This window comes from Glycine max, chromosome 1, assembly GCF_000004515.6.
Source record: "Glycine max cultivar Williams 82 chromosome 1, Glycine_max_v4.0, whole genome shotgun sequence".
Classification (NCBI taxonomy): Eukaryota; Viridiplantae; Streptophyta; class Magnoliopsida; order Fabales; family Fabaceae; genus Glycine; species Glycine max.
The window spans coordinates 2,330,158-2,348,202 of record NC_016088.4 but is presented as its reverse complement, the minus strand read 5'-3'; the positions used below and the strand labels follow the sequence as shown (position 1 = coordinate 2,348,202).

Below are 18,045 nucleotides of genomic sequence, written 5' to 3'. Positions count from 1 at the left end.
CTCACTCAAAGATGAGTTTATTTCTAGCGCAGCTGGTGACACCCACATGGTCACGGGAATAATATATAGCAACGAATTTAGAGAGTTTTTCATCCAATGCTGCCAGCTTTCATCCACTTCAAAATTGAGCGTTTAATGTTATAATTGAAAAATAAACTATATTTGTTCAGAACAACTGACACTTATTTACACACAAGGTTGTGTTTATAATCCATTGCTTCTGATGTTCTTTAAGAATGATGTGTAAATCCAAATTTTATAACTATTTGTTAGTGGATTATCTTCTAGTAAAATAAAAATCCACAGTAAACAATTTTGACAGTATAATCGAAAAATTGGAGAAAGCCCTTCTCCATATATTGCTGAAACAGCAAAAATAATGAAATGATATGACAATACAGCTCGAGTCCTTTGTAAAAGGGGTGTGTGACACATGAAGTGATAATATATACAACTTCCTAGGGGTGGGAAACTGGTTCAAAGCAGTGTACTACTGGACTTGGAACATTGAGCTTTCAAACAAGTTGAACTCACTGCTTTAATAACTACTTGTCATTTCCATCTGAAGCCTTTGGAGATCCATTTCCACCCTGCAAAGCAGCCATTTCCTTTGCCTCTCGACATGTCACATTGTCAATCTCCTCATCAATGGGAAGTGTTCTCTTTGATCCCTCCAATGCAACACCTAGAACTATATTCTCTTCCAGAACAGTCCTGGATGCATGAGCCTGTGCAGCAGGTTTCTTTTCCCCTTGCTGTTTCATTGGCATATTCGTATTAAATCCACCAATTTTGTCAGCATTGTTAGTTGAGGAGGACACTACATTGTCAGAGTCAATATTTGGCTTTATGTTTTTAGTGATCTGAACCTTGGATTGTTTGACATCTACGTCCTTCTGGGCTGAATTATCCACTACCAAACCAGTAACTTTGGATTTAGAAGGAGATTCTGGCACCTCCACGTTCTCCTTGTTTGAATCTGATTTCAATGGCTTGTTTTCACCCACTTCAGGATCAGGTTTGGGTGTCACAACTGTCTTAGAGTTTCCATTTGCATCAGAGTTAGGTGTCAAAACTTTGTTATCCCCCTCAGTGTCATCCTGGGTTCCTCTAGCCACGTTGTGTGTCTTGGTGTCAACTTTGGTTTGCGTAGCTGTCTTGTTATCTTGATCAACAGCTGGCCGTGCAGCTCGACTTTTCTTATCATCTCCATTGATCTTGTAAGATGGTTCAATCACTAATAATGGACGGTGAGGTACTGTCCCAGCACCATGACCAAATGTCGAATCTGCAAATGGTATGTTCTCCAAGTCAGCATCACTGTATATTTTCTGCAGGGTACGGACCGGTGTGGCAAGTCGGGCTCGGTGATGGCCAATAACTCTAAGAAGATCTAACAGTATAGCTTCCTATTTTTCAAAATTCAATGGATGAAAAATCAGCTAAATCCTTGAACAGTAATACTAAATAGAAAGAAATCCTATAGTTTATGAGATGCTTATCTCACGGCAGATATTCTGGACAAATATGGAAGTTGTCATACCTTAACACACAGATATTCTTCAAAATGTGAGGTCTTAACAAAACAAGACACCAGAATCTGTGAAAATCATAGATAAGAAATGTAATAAATATATAATACTACCGGATATTACATAGATAAACATGGGCAATAGTCTGGTTTGATCATGTTTGATGAAAGTCCCAATCAGTTAAATGTAAGCATGGATATCTAATTGAACATGATAGATGCACATGTAACAAAAGCAGGTATGTACTGTTTATATGTGCACTGAGTCCTTTATAGTACTTTTATCAGGTTTAGACACTAAACCATGTCGACTATCAACTTATTTGGTTTAAGTATTCATTAACTATTTTTAAGGTTTAGGGATGAAAAATTTCTATATACCCGATTTTGGACAGTGAATACAGCATTAACAAAAGTATCTTATTTAAACATGATATTTACCATGGAACCTCAAACTAAATTAAAACTCTAAATATAAAGCATAATAGGAGGAAGAAAGCCAAATTTTCATAGAGAAACTGATTGCTGCTCTCGTGTCATTTTTCAAATAACTGAATCACAATGAAGTCCAGGGGTAGGGTTTAAAGCATGAATCATGACTATAGAAAGCACACGAAGTTAGATCACAGATTACAAAAGACACACGGTTTTGTCCTACTGGAACTGAAAGTTAAGTTAATCTATAAAATGCAAAGTACAGAATGAATTCTTCGTCAATAAATTGTTTATGGCATAATGATGTACTGTAGCTAATTATTTATATAGAAGAGGAATATAGAATAAAATTGTATTTAAGATCCCTGTCAATTAGCATAGAATCATTGGTATGCAAGATTAACTACTTCATACTAACCAAAAGTGCCTGATTTTCAGGATTTATGTTGTCCAAAAACACTCTCCTGTGCAACCTCTGCTGCTCAACTTGAGGATTTTTGGCTAATACTTTCCTCATGTCGGCAACAATGTTCTGCAGAAGCATTAAACCATTTGTCACATCACAGGGAAAATTATCATTAAATGCTCAATGTTGGTGAAAAAAATTAACTATAAACAATAAAACTGTTTCTTACATTAATCTTATTTACATCCAAATGACTAATTGCTAGATGGGTTTTGATTCGCCAATGTGTTTTTTGACTAAGGTTCCGCACAACATTCACTGTAAATTTGTGGTTTGGAATGTGAACAGCTTCACGATCTTCACCTCTAATAATTGTTGGTGACCACCAGCCAACATGCTGCACAGCATGAAAACATCAATGCTCAAAAGAATGACTCAAGGGTATCGATTATTACACAAAAAATATTGTACATATTTAATGTAAGAAATTCCCACATTCAAAAGTTAAAAGGTACAGTACAACACACCTCGACTGTACCAGAAACCTCATATCCTTCAATCTTTGTTTGAATCCATTCATTAACCACAAAAGGTCGGGTTGCATGAATCATCACACTTGAAAGGAAGTTTGTAAATATCTGAAAAAATATCATTGAATGTCAACAGGTGCCACAATAACATTTTGGCCACTAAACTACAAGGAATTGTTATGTTTAGAAGCAATGATAAATCCCACACCTCACGACCAGCAAGGGTCAACAAAACTGTCCCAAGACCTCCTGCAGTAACCCATTTCTGGGTAGAGAAGCCCAGCAATTCCATAAACAGTGAAAAGGCAGCTATCCATACCGCAGAGTAAACAGCTTTGCCAGCAAATTGGAATCCCATCTAACAAAAACAGACAATTTACTATGTCATTGAAATTGAACCATAACTAATAACAAAACAATACGCCCAAATCCAATTTTTTACAATTATCATCTTCAATTGGCATTGCAGTTGCCAAGCTACTGGTATTCCATAAATGATATATCATCTAAATACATGCACACCCATAATGAATTGTTTTAGCCTATGTACATAGAAAAAGATATAGCCATCATATATTCAACAGTTCTCAGTTCTACATGTTCTTCTGTAGATAGAAGTTTAGCACATTGATAATCTTCAGAATGTGTAAAACAAATTGATAGGGAGAAATGCTAAATCCAAAAGCTGAACAATTTTGCATCATTATATAGCTGGGCAACTATATTGCCAACTAATGTTACTGGCTGACTGATTGAAAAATCAAGTTTCAATGGAGTCATAATAATAGCAATTAAATTTATGACAGCCAACAGGTAAAAACATAAATGGAATTGACAATATATTTATCATGTTTAAACTTCATACAACTATAATATCAGTTGCCTATTCAAAAAGAAAAGATACAGACATTTCTCGCCTCACTTGCATCAGTACTCTCGGCTAAGAATTTCTGCACTTGTTGAATTACACTGCACCAGAGTATTGCACAATTAGTTTATGGAAGAAAAACTTAGTAAGCATTTTAAATTTGAACCCAAAATCAGACTGGAGTACTCAAGCTGGCTACGACAATGATAATCTTGAAAGAATTATAGTTGAATGGTTCCATCATAAAGCAAATAAAAAGCCGCGAGAAAATAAATATGTAAGGTGTCACAATTTGCCATAACAATAGAAAATCAGACAATTTATCTCTTAAAAGAGGAACAAAAGCTCAAAGAACTTAGGTGCATCATTAGGTGACCAAAATATTCATCAGTTTCAAGAAATCAAAACTGACAAGGAAATAGGCACACCTTGACAAACAATAGGCAAAGGCCAGTACTGTTGATAATGATCTTACAAAATTCAAAAGCCGTTCCTTAACAATCTGGCTAGTTTCTGAAGGTAGGATTAATGGCTCCAATGCTCTGCAATTTGTTAACAATTCAGTACATGGAGAATAGGCGCAACAAGAAAAGATATAGTGTATTCAGAATCTGATTAAGTTATTGTCATAACAGAGAAACCTGCAAATAAGTATTGCTCCAGTCCATAACAGTAATGGCTGAAGGTAAGAAGCTACTATATAGTAAGTGGTACTTTTCTTCCAACTACTATCACTCCTCTGCAATATCAAACTTAGGTATTAATTACATGGAATCAATTAATACAAGGATGAAAAATAGAGTATCTGCAATATAACCTGAAAAAGTAATTTCCTTGTCTGAAACAATAATGGACCAACACCCCATATTGCAAAAATGATAACGCCAACTGCAGGAATCAACTTTACTATGATAGGACTATTTTGCAATATATTACAAGACCTGCATAAAAACATGAGTGTATACTTCAGAATACATGGAAATATCCAATAATTTTAATTAGTAAGCTTTAGAATACATGGGAAAATCCAGTATATAGCTTGATTTCTTTTATTTAAAGGGTTATTTGTAATATGCTTAAAGCTTAGTTGGTGTTAGCTTGAGGGGGAGTGTTAAAATATATGGAAAAATCCAAAAACATCTTATCGTATCTTATATATGGAAAAGCTTCTTATTTCCTCGCTATTACTTAGGATTGATTACCATATTTCCTTAATTAGTTAGGTTTATGATTAGTAGAAATAAGAATTAGTACTCTAGGTTTTATGAACACATCAATACATTGTCATATCAATTATCATTTCATTCCCTTTTATCTCTCTTCCTCCTTCTATATCTAAAACACCATAATTTTAACATATACAAACAAAAAAAAACATGTAGATTGCTTAAATTTGTACACTTATTGGCAGTAAAAAACAAAAATTACCTAGCCAACACAGTAGCAGCCACCTTAACAGCAGGAAGATTATTTGGTTGACCTGACACTAAAAAAGAATGACACTTAAAAGAGTGGGATTTGCAAGATAATGTATGTGTTGGCCTGTTTATATGACGAAGGTGTTGAAAACCCCTGCATTCCTGTCTCATGAACTGCAATAGAAAATTGTCTCTTACAGTAAATTCTAACAAAGAAAATGACTGTGCCTTAACATTCAATCAGGTTATCCTCAATACTATATAGTAAACATTCAATCATCAATGAATCCAGGCACACAAGGAACACCTTAACATTATTGCCTGACAATATTGCAGAAACTGGTAGAATGCAAATGAATAAGAGCCAGTTTGGATAAGCTTCTCAACAAACACTTAGAAGAGATGAAAATAAAGTCAATCAAGGAGGAAAATGAATCAAATTTCTCATATAAGTTAAAATTAGCTTATGTGCTTTGACTTTTTCAAAAGCTCTCTCATCTAACTACTTCATAAGCAGCTACAAACTTAACAAAACTTGATATTCTTACCAAACTAGAGCTAAGTCATTTATTGAAGGAAAAAGAGACCTAAGATTTTAAGCTACACAAAAAACCATTTGCTGTTAAGCTTTATTATAGATTAACAACAACAAAAGCCTTGTCCCACTAGCCACTAGGTGAGATCGGCTACATGGATCACACAATGCCATTGGACTCGGTCAAAGACCAAAATCTTTAGAGATATTATTCACCATAAAATCCCCTTCCCCTTTTCATAGGACTAAAACCATGCAATCTACTTTCTTCACTGGTGCTTCCAATGGTCTTTATATGTGTTCATATCACTTTAAATGATGTTGTCAACATTTCCTTGATTGGTGTCACACCAACACCTCATAGTGTACAATCATTTCATGTTATGTCTTTTCTTGTATGGTCACATATCCCTCTTAACATTCTCATTTTTATTATTCTCACCTTTTTCTCTTATTATAGATCAAACTAAGAAAAACATTTCCCAAGACCAAAACATGATAAAAGACAATAAATTGTGTAGAACCAAAACTCCCAAGAAGTCTATAAATCAAAAAATAACAAAGACACAGCGCTTAAAGTTATACAACTATACCATGAAAATATTTTGGCACACCAATTACACAATGAGTTAGCAGCAAGCAGCAAGACCATATCACTATATTTTAAGAACATACCAAAATAGGATATGAAGGACCTGCACTAAATAAATGTAACTTGCCACGTCCCATGGCCCTCTGTAAAAGTGATATGAAGGTGAGAACAGATGCAAAAATAATGAACCTTGCACAAAGAATACATAATTATAGAGAATTTCTGTACCAAATGCTTATTGCAGTCCAGGTTCCTGCAAAGTCCCAATCCATGGGACAACTGCAGGGAACCAGGAAGAGTCATTATTGTATCCAAACAGATATCCAAGAAGGTCTCACTAGTAGCCGGAGAATGTACAAATATAGTATTTCAGACTTTTTACACCAATTCAACACGTTCTACGTAGATCAAGTGCTGCTGATGAAATTTGATAATCTTTCAACTCAGCTACCTGCAGCTAAACTGATATTAATTATATGACCATCAAAAGGCCAAGGATACCAAATATGTACATATTTCTGAGACTAAATTCCAGTGAAGCTCTAGAATGACTGAAACTAGCTCCTGATGAAAGGCATCACAAAACATAGAATTAGACCTACATCTAGAGATAATTAGGTGTACAAGTTTTGGACCAACTAAAATCATTTCCCTTGCACCACCATCTCTAAGTGTGTTTCTGGGTAAGCATTGACAAAATTTATTTTCGTTAAAATTAACTTTGAAATGATGTGATTTATGTTTAGATGTTTTTATTCGAAAACTCAGTATAAATTTTATCCAATGCAAAAATTACCTGAAGTTACTTCAATTCAAAATTAATTTTAGACTCTAAATCAATTCCTTACCATGGAATCAAACATGTGAACATGTGGCTAAAATCAAGATAACTGATATTTTAATTGATTCTGGATAGTCGAACATGAAACCAAACATGCACTAAGTTAATATCAAAACCCTCACGCCTTAAAATTTTAAGTCATCCCTGAATTCTAAACCACCAAATACAACAGTTTCATCACCAAAACACTAAAAGTAAACTCAAAATAAAAAACTTGATAACCCCTTCATAAAAAAAATAGCCTGAATTAGCTACGTACATCAGGATATAGACAAACAAAAAATTGGGAGGGGGGGAGGATTGAACATATAAAACAGGGAATACGCAGTGAAACATCAGATTAAGCTGGGAAAACTAAAATATGCGCATAAAAGATTAGAAATTTGGAAAATGGGTTGGTTACCTCTGACGAAGAAGCATCTCTCTCAGAGCTTCCACCCGCCAATGGTTTTTTTGTCTACCAGCTTTTACGAGGCGCAGCGCAAAGGAACATAACAGAAACAGAGCCATTATTTTTATTTAAAATTAAAAAAAAAAATTGATTGAAGTTTGATTTCTTGTGGGCCCGACCGCATTTGTGCACCAGAAATTCGCATGTTGTCTTGTCAGCCACGGTTTTGATTTCCACGTGTCCTCTCAGACATGCGCTGTATTCACACCAGTGGTCACTTTTTTCGCTATCATATCATTGGTGTTTTTGTTGAGATAAAATTGAAAATTTAAATGGAGTCTTTTATGAGAAAATAAAGAAAACGAGAGACCTACTCTTACTCTAATATTTATATAAAAAGTAGATTTTTATGTAATTCATATATAATGAGTATAATGTTTTAATTTTTTTAATATTGTTTTTACAAAGTTTTATTTGTGAAATACAAATTATTCATTTTTATTAGATACAGTTCATATATTTTTATTATAAAAAAAATATCTGTAAGTTGTACGTAATTCTTACTGACTTAATCAACATTTAGCAATTGAATTATTTGAGGAATTTTAAATAAGGAGTATATTTAAAAGTTAATGTAAAAATTTAAAACATTATTTTAAGGTTAAAAATTGCAAAAATGTTTTACAAACTGTGAAATTCTAAGAAAAAGCAGAAGGTGCAATTTATGGAAGATCACTCGTGAGGGTAAAAATATTGGCTTATATAAAAAAAGAACTAGGTGCAATTTATGGAACAAGTGCACTGAAACCCGACTAAAGAATACGCAAAATAAAACAAAAGAATTTCATACAATCTAGAAATGTTCATGCTTAAAGCTGAATGGCATTTTTGCTAAAAATATAAGAGAAGCACATCTCATTCCTCTAGCAAATCTATTCCCTATTGCAAGCAACTAATTGTCGAGCTCCTTAAATGGTGACCTTATATCAGAAAAGGTTTCAAGTTTCTTTATCCCCGTGGGAGAATGCATTATCATATTCTCTTTTACAAGCAATTCATCATCCTTCTTAAAATTGATTCCTAGACTATCATTCTCAAAAGACTGCACCATGCTTCTCAATGTGTCCATTAGTTGAGTGTCTGCAGTAGTGCACTCACACATTTTATCACCCAATCCCAGAACAAAACCCAACAAGTTTTCCCTTTCTGATGACAATCTTGTAGCACTTTCAAGCAAACTTCTATTCTCTATCTTGAGTTTTTGAAGAAAAACATCTGAGCCTCTAAGCTTGTTCTCCATTTGATCAATTAACTCTTTTATTTGTAATTGTTTTGCATCCATTTCCTCTTCAATATCCAATGCAAGCTGTTCTGATTGCCTCCAATTTTCATCTTTCAGTTTCAGTTTCTGCTCCATATCATGGATATCATACTCAAGTTCCACTAACATCAACTTCTTCTCTTCAACTTCAAGTGCAGCTAGAACTTCAGCTGCTGTGATCTTATCACAAGCTTCTTTGACATGAATAATTTCTGCCTGTTTCTCAGCAAGCTGTGAGGAAATGGAGGTTAAGGAGTTAGTGAACTTCTGTTCCAGTGAAGTCACCTGTTGCATGAGTTCATCTGTTCTCACATTCTTTCCCTTTATAATCTGAATAGGATTCTCTTTCTCAAACTCATTGGTTCTTTCCATGTTGCTTTTTGCAATCATAGCACTTTCAAGTTCTCTTCTTAATGACTCTTGTTCAAGGCTAAGAACCTCTTTTTGGAACTCCTCTAAAATCTTGTCCTTCTCTTCAATTATCTGGAGATATCTCACTTCAACATTTTCAGAGGACTCAGCTATTTCCCCGCTTGCTGGAACAGAAGCTTCTGTTTCCTTTACTTTTGGTTCTTGTTCAAATAGGAGAACATGTTGCTGCAGGCATTCTATTTTATTCTCTTTTTCTTCCAACTTATAAACCAGGCTATCTTTCTCTTGCGCGAGGCTTTCACTAAAATCTACTTGTGCAAGGAGTGAATTTTCCAGTTCTTTTCGCATGACAAGATTTTCTTCAAGAGCATTCCTCAAACGTTCAACAAATGACTTCCATATTCTCAATTCAAACTCCATTTCACTTTTTTCACATATTCTCTCATCCAATTCAATGTTTGCCCTGTCTAAAGCATCATAAACTTCATTAAGTTGTTCTTTGAAACCATCTTCCATATGCAAATCCTTGTGCCAATCAAATTCGTTGTGTGGCAAATGCAGCAGTTCATTGGCAAGTCCATAGGACTCAACCTGCCTCATGAAACATGCTGCTTGCTCTCGCTCTTCACTGATATCTTTCTTGGAACTGATCAAAGCAGCATCTTTCAACTCCATCTGCTTCAATTGAAAACACTTCTCTTCTTTCTCTTTGTTCAAATTTGAGACTTCATCTTCCAGACGCTTTCTCAGGCTTTCTTCATGAGCAAGGGCTTGGTTGCACATCTGTAACTGGTGTTGCAGATCATGCGATATTCTTTTATGATAGTCTAACATAGACTTCAATGAGGAAATCTCATCAAGCAATGTAGGTTTTTCCAACTCCCACTCCTTACTTGCCTTAAACTGATCTATAAGTTTTTCATGTACCTCTCCAAGATGTTTAAAATGTTCCTCCTTCCATTCTAATTGTTCTTCCACCTTCATGTTTTCCTCCTCTAACTTCTGAAACATGTCATTCGCTTCTCCTAGTTTGCTTGATGCTTCTAAATTTTTCTCTATTTCCAAACACTTGTTGTATGAAATTGAAAAGCAACCTTCCATGCTTTCAATCTCTTGTCTACTCAGATGCATCTGTTTTTCTTGGTTATCCAGTTTCTCATTTGCCTCCTCTAACGCCAATACATACCCTCTTTCTTCATCATGCCACTTTCTAAATTTATCATCACAATTTGCTCCAAGTTCATCATTTGCGGCATTGAGATGTTTGGCGATGGACTCTTTATTATTTAAACTCTCTTTGAGATCATCATTGATATCATCTGCCTTTTGAAGCATTTCTTGATTCAGCTTCTCAACTTTGAAAATAGCTTCCTGTATCTTATTGACCTGTGCATCATAGTATTTCTTTATGTTCTGAAGTGTATTTGTCTTGTCTCCTAGTTTTACCTTGAGTTTCTCAATTTCAGCTTTAGCTTCTTCCATTTCTTCATAAACATCCATTGCTTGGTATTTCACATTTATGACTTTCAAAAAACCTATTTGCCAGCACTGAATACAACAAAGGCATGAAGAGCTACATGATTCCAGACCAAAACCAAGATAAAAGAAAAGTACATAGACAACGGAAAAAACATTGCAGTTTGCATATAGAGAGAGATTGGAGTAGGAATACAAGTTGGCATTGTTATTTCTTCCTCTAAATCACGACATATAATGCCAAATATTGGAGGGTACATAATTTGAACTTGAGGTACATATTGTTCAGATTTGATCATTCGAGAGTATTTCCTAGGAAAACTATCTATGATCAGCCATGGCAGTAAAAAATATTCATATCATTTTTAAGTCATTAAAAAGAAACACACCCCATGATACGTTGCTTCTCTCCAAAGTTTAAAGTCATGAAAAATTAAACATTAGAACATCTAATAGTTGATGTTATAAACACAACATGCTTGGTTCTCTTTAAGTCTTAAGCATAGGAAAAGGAACACAGTCCCTATATTTATTAGAAAGAATAACGATATCATCAATGTCAATGCTACATACAATTCGTCATTAGAAGCTAATACGATATCAAATTCAATTCCCCATTTGAGGCTTGATTGATTCAGCCTTAACATAGTGCTACCTTCATTCAATTCGCTTCCTATATTTTTTTACCTGTTTACGTATATGATATGATACCCTCTTAATTGAAACTAAATATGACAGGTTCCATTTTTCATTTCAATTGGTTAGATTGCATTTTACATGACACTGAACCATACATCCAACATTTTAAATAATGCTAACAATGCAATAACATGGGTTAAAAATGTTTCAACATGTTAATCAAACACTAAAAAAGAGAGAGAGAGAAGAAAGAAACAAGTGAAACCCAGAAACTGACCTGAGTTTGTACGAGCAAAGTGTTGGGAAAGGAAAATCGGAGAGAAATGAGAAGGTGTTTATTCCATAATCCATATTATGTTTCATAACCATAAATAGACGTAACCGTTTATTTAATCACAATTGTTGAACGAGATAGCCGTTGGATTGTTTGTGCTTGTATACGCTTTTTTTCGGCCCAGTCCAAAAACTACTTTGTTCGGGGGCTTTGCTAGGTGCACTAGGCATATTGCTTGTGCACCCAGCAGTAAAATGAAATTCCAAAAATGCCCTTAAAGGTTTTTTTTACGAATTACATGATCTGTAAGTATTTTTTTAAAATTTATTTTCAAAAATATGTTTTTTTATTTATTAAAAAATTAAATTTTTTAATAGTAAATATTTTTTATTTATAAATAATATACGGATTATCACAAAATTTATTATTTAAATTTACATGCACATTAAATATACGTTAGAAATTTTAGTGTTATATATAACAACGTTATTTATTTTATAATATAATTGGTCTATTAGATTAGTTGGTTAGAGCGTTGTGCTAATAACCTAAAAGTCATAGGTTTGACTCTTGCTTGGGCCATCAATTTTAAATTAATTTGTAAAATATATTTTTGAAAGAAAAAAAACAATTTTGCTGGGTGTACATAGCAATGCCCTTTGTTCAGCTGTCTATTTTTCAGGGCCAAAATATTTTCCATGACAAATTAATATTGGGCCCCTCTTTTCACACCCCTTCTTTTATAACTAAATTCCCCATTTTTTTAAAACTTTCCATTCTAATTTTATCCTTAATCTTAACTCTTAAGATATTTTCTTCTTCCTCATGTCCCTTCACTTCTCATTTAGACACACAAGCCATCCCATGTCTCTTCTTTTTTTTGTTCATGTTGGAGGTTCCACTATGGCTAGTCATATAACCAAATTAAAATATATAAGTATGGGATAATCCTAACGTTACAAGTGAATTTTGTAAGATTTATTTAGGCCCAAAAATCCAAATTATAATATGGTATCAGAGCTTAAAGTATCCATGAATCTATTAAGGAAGCACATGCAAGAACACTTTTTCTTCTATTTTGTGAGGCCTTCCAGCTTCACATTATGCATTATACCTATAATCATTATGGTGACCTCTCCATGCACACAAGAAATTACAATTGGTAAAAAATCAAATTGTGTGTCCATCTCCTCTTAATTTTGCAACAAAGATCTCTATTCACACACACGAGAACAAACATGTACAACATTTATCTAGATCCAAACTTCGTCACAATATCTTTCACATTGTGATCCCTCTTAGTACATACGAGAAACAAACAAGATTTATCTAGAACAGAGCTTCATTGTGATCTCTCTTTGCATGCACGAGAACAAACTAGATAATCTGAAATGGAGTTTCGTGGTCGTCTTCACAATATGTCTTTGAATCACAATCTTTCTTCGCATACATAAAGAGTTGTTGCTCGTTTGGAAACATGTCTTTTGTCTAAGAATCATTGTTAGTCTTTTGATCTCTTGTTGGCCTAACTTTGACATTAATTAGAGCTCCTTCATGGTACCACATCTAAGATTAAAAATAGGTTTGATTGAGTTTCGAAAAGTGTCATCCCCACATCTGGGTGAGTATAGGAAATATTATTCTTGTTATTTGGAGGTTTTGGTTTGTTCTTGTTTCCTTGGTAGGTAAAGGAAAATCCTTTATAAAGTTTGCTCTAAGATGGGGCGAGAATTCCTTCCATGCCTAGGCCTACTAGATTCTTGTGGAGGCCAACGATGCCCCTATGGAGGCTAGACATGCTCATTGGGAGGCCAAACGGGTTCTTTTAGCCTAAATTGCAAGATTGTATGAACATCATATATGTTTCTTTATGATTGTTTTGGGCCTTTAGGGTCCTCCTTGCTGGTTGTACCAAATAAAAGTCAAAGCACATGTATGGAGGCCAGACAGATTCCTTTAGCCAAAATCAATTTCTCAACATGGAATCAAACATATAAAAAATTAAAAAAAATTATTTGAAATCACTTTAATTAATATTTTAACGTGATTTAGGAAGCGGCATAATTTTATAGAGTCGTTCCGTTTGAATGCTGCATGAAGAATATAAACCAGATAAAGAAATGGGAAGACTTAAGATGTAAAAAATCATAACATGAGTGATTCGACATATTTGGATTTTTATATATCTAATCTAACGTGAAACCAAACACACGAAACGTGTTTTGGATATGATTTTAGGATGTAATGTTTCACATCCAATAATAAATAAAAAAGACAAAAGCAAGAACTAATTGCTTCAAAAATGACGTGACTTTTTTTTCATGACAAATCGGTCTTTCAAAGCATTTTCAAACACAATGTAAATATTTATCTAAATCACATTAACTAATAATTTGTGTGTTCGTATAATTAATTTTGAATCAACGTGATTTTGAAGAATTAATTCTAAGAAAACATAAATTTGTGATAACTTAATTTTTGTCTAGATAATAAATATTAAAAAAATTATTTTAACACAAAATGTTGTTTGAAAATTCTTGAAATCAAAATTGACTTTTGGGTGGATAATTACCAAAATATACTTAAGTCCAACTAAGGATGTATATGAACAAAAAATAGCATGACTCGTGTTAGTGTTTGATGCAAAATCCAATAACAAATTTCAATTAAACTTAAACTAGAATCTAAAACTTATGAATTATTTTGTCAAAAAAAACTTGGAATCATGTCACTAACACAATATCAAATATCATGGTCAATAGAAAAATCATATTTAATTCATCCTATACTCAAATTGAAACGTGTCATTCGGAGATCAAACACACCCTTCCATGTGATTCTAAATGCTTTCTACAATTTATATAGAGTAGTTTTATCTTTCCACTTTCTTTTTCATCTCTTTTTTACCTTATTCATTTTATCTCTTCTTTTCTATCATATCTTCCCAAAATTGGAGCGGAACTACATCATTTTCCTGTTCAACGGATCGAGAATTAGTTAGCCAAAATGAACTTTCTAGAAAGGACAAATGGGTGGATGATGATGCCCAGACAAATTAAGAAACCATGTGTAGGCACAAGGCCCTCCAATGCATATAGTCCACCCTATCACATTCACATGCATCCTCACTGCTACATGTAGCTATATGTCTAATTAGCACGTACTACTACATACCTTGATGTGAACCATTCACTAACCCAAATTGTAATGAAAATGACTACCAAAGTACACGCGTGCACGTATTCCTTCTATCTCAACCTTACTTTTCTTCTACCATTGCCAATTGCATCATTCTTTTCACTGTTCTTACTTAAGTCCTTCAACTACTAGAAAATGAAAATCTACCATCTATGATATATAGCCGTCTACCCCCTCTATGATAGTAATTTACAGGCTCTCTTTCATATCATCCACATAAATAAGAATACATGCCAGTTGGTTTTGTCTCTACTTAACTCATCATGATATATAATTGGAGAGAGGCTTAACCTATCTCCTTAATTTACTCAATTTATGGCAATCATAGTTTATGTACTAATAAATTGGTGAATCAGAAGATTGAGGAATTAAGAGGCTAACTTGGCAATTCAACCAAACTTGTAAATACATGTTTGGAGGAGAGCTGGGAGAATTCAAAAATACTTTTAGTATTCTATTCTTAGAACAACAAATTCTTCCTTTTTTATTCTATATCTTAAAATTCGGAAAGTGTATTAGCACATTCTCAACATTTATCTAAACATAGAGTTGCTAAATTGGTGAGACACTGGCTCTCTTTTCAGCGCAAGTTGCAAGCATACAGAAACGAAAATATGATGCTATATAGTATAAAATTCAGTGTCCAACATTTTTTATTTCGAGGAAAGAACATAAAAGAAGAATCATCATGATCAAATAAGGTCAGAAATCTTCATATATTCCTAAAACAACACTGATTGACAGGGTGGGCACGATTAGCATTTTCTATTGTCTAGCTTCAAATGATTCTATAGCATATCCTATAATTATATAAAATTATGAACCCAGTAATACTTTTAGTCAGGATGCACTAAGAAGAATTTTTTGTTTTGTCTAATCAACAAGTTTAAATAAGTGTTAGTCATGAATTGGTCAGTTGTGTAGATCATACAAAAATTCATACTTGTGAATTTATCCCACAAATAATATTGGTGAACATGACAGGATTTGACAAAACAAATTTAATTCTTTTCTCTTTCTCTGTTGGTGGCTTTGTCTTGACGTTCAATTTTGTATGCCAAAATTTCAACTAATATACAAATACTCCACTTGTCCATGAGAAAGAACTAATATTATATAAATTCGCAGGATCTTTAGAAAAAAATATCAAGTAAAAAATCATTGGTGGGGGTTATAACATTTTCTAAAGAAAATATCAAATAAATCCCAAACATGGTGAATAAGACTTATTATCATTTTATTCTGTAAGCATGTTAGTAATTTACATTACTTCTTAAGTCACACATTTTTCAAATTTATGTGATTGTCAATTTATACTTTTAAGATTTAAAAAAAAATATTCAGGAATTAATATAATAATGCTTTCCAATTTCAAGAAATAAAATGATAGTTCACTCAAAAAAAAAAATCCAGCACGCTAAAGAAAATTTATAGAAAATAAAAGAAAACAATTAACATTTGGCTGAAGTAACACGGAAATTCCTTTCCAATGAAGAAAAAAAGAAGTAACAAGGAAAGAGAAAATAAATAAATAAATATCTTGTGTTGTCGTTTGGTATCTAGAGCACATGGAGTGGCCAAGTGGGGGAAGGTAAAGGGTTCACCTGCAAGTTAATTAACATGAAGTCAGGCTAAAGTACAAGTGGGTAGATATGTCCCACAACCATCTTTTTGACACAAAGCAAGTGGCCACAATTTGGTTTTCTTAACAATTGTACTTTGCGGCCAAATTGATTACCTTACCTCAATTCATGTAAATCTATATCAGTTGGAAATTTTGGTTATGTACGTTCCTTTCCTATTATTATATCGAGTGATTAATCTAGATTCTACAGCGCATCAACGGGAAAAAATTTTAGAAAAAAAATTGAATTAAAAACATGGTAGTTGAATAATCTTCAATCTTGTAAAAATTACCATACACGGGACAATATAACAAAACAGTGCACGGGAATGACGGGATATTATGAAAAATATCATGTATGAGACGATGGGTAAAACTTAAAAGGAATAACAGTGACAATATATTTCAAAATTAAATGAGATATATGAGAAATGAATAAATCTAGAGAGGAACTTCACTAAAAATAGGCCATTTTACAATTTCAAGTGTTCCAACCATAAAGTGAACAATTCAACAGAGTTGATTAGTGGAAATTAAGATGAGTACGAGAGCGAGAGAAACGGTAACATGATAGCATTAACATGACTAATTTGTAACTGAATGATGATATACTTTTCCCTATGAAACAGAAAACAACCCTTTTTATCTGCTATCACGAAAAGTTTGATGCTACTTTTCCTAAAGAGTGATTGTCATGATTAAGTTCATTTGATATGGTTTTTCCTTTTCTCTTCAATCAACTTCTTAATCGTAGATACTGTACAATGTGTGCATTATTCTCTAACTTTCACCTTATATATGTCCCATGCCATCTTCTTTAATAATTTTTTGAATTTGCTTGAGGTTGGATAAGGCCCTAAAAAATAAGATTAGAAAGTGAATTAGAGCCTAAGATTCTTGGTGCATTTAGTCTAGGATTTCTCAATAATTTGGGCAATCCAATTTTATTGTGCTGAATCAAACCTCACATTCTCCACTAAGAAAAGTGCAAGAGTGAAAATCTCCGATGCGTGGCTTTTTTCTTTATTGTTTTCATTTGTTTGTTCTAATCTTTTTTCAAGTTTCAGTTTGTTTTTCATCCCTTCTCAACTAGAATATGATTAAAATCTCTTAATCAACATGTTTTTTGAATTTAAATTTTGTGAATGAAAAAGATATAATTAACATTTAATAGTTGTATTTAATAATTGTATCTGCAATCAAATTGGAATTTCTTTCTTCTCTTTTTAAGATGATGACACACTTTCCCAATCTCTTTTAAGCATGGCGCATGGCAATTGAATCTGCACTTGTTCTTAGTTTGATGGGAAAAATTGAATTGACCAAGTTAGATTTTGTCCCGTTTGAGAAAGTCGAAGGTAGAGCAGAATTGGGTATTGTGATGCTCGTCTTGTACCTACACCCGTCCCACTATTAATATACCCTAATACATATGTCTTTGTTGCCTCTTCTCACTCTTATCATTAACTACAATTCCTTAGACTCTTACTCTCATTGTGTCACTCCTCACATTCTCAATCCTTCAAACCTAACTCTGAGTGTTCATCTGTTGCTGAGTGTCCTCCTTTATCGCGACAGTCACAACACCCCTCCT

At 33.4% G+C, this 18,045-nt stretch overlaps 2 protein-coding genes across 6 annotated transcripts; both read right to left on the bottom strand.

Annotated features, from left to right (window-relative positions):
* Positions 1–324: 324 nt before the first annotated feature.
* On the bottom strand, positions 325–7,699 carry LOC100789444 (mechanosensitive ion channel protein 2, chloroplastic). Of its 5 annotated transcripts, none has more exons than XM_006572937.3 (14): positions 7,560–7,699; positions 6,544–6,766; positions 6,399–6,458; positions 5,199–5,362; positions 4,588–4,711; positions 4,412–4,509; positions 4,199–4,312; positions 3,811–3,871; positions 3,111–3,260; positions 2,900–3,010; positions 2,602–2,769; positions 2,385–2,498; positions 1,544–1,600; positions 325–1,409 (listed from the first exon to the last, which is right to left on the bottom strand). In XM_006572937.3, exons 2-14 carry the CDS (start codon positions 6,616–6,618, stop codon positions 546–548), a joined length of 2,160 nt encoding a protein of 719 aa, XP_006573000.1. In that variant the 5' UTR covers positions 6,619–6,766; positions 7,560–7,699; the 3' UTR covers positions 325–545. The 5 variants fall into 5 exon arrangements, with proteins under 5 accessions (XP_006573000.1, XP_006573001.1, XP_006573002.1 ...); XM_006572938.4 differs by having other exon boundaries at positions 6,544–6,772; positions 7,560–7,696; XM_006572939.3 differs by having other exon boundaries at positions 6,544–6,777; positions 7,560–7,659.
* An 800-nt stretch (positions 7,700–8,499) lies between these two features.
* On the bottom strand, positions 8,500–10,740 carry LOC100788919 (uncharacterized protein At4g38062). The gene has a single exon (XM_006573873.1). The coding sequence runs from the start codon at positions 10,738–10,740 to the stop codon at positions 8,500–8,502; it is 2,241 nt and encodes a 746-aa protein (XP_006573936.1).
* Between the last annotated feature and the right edge of the window lie 7,305 nt (positions 10,741–18,045).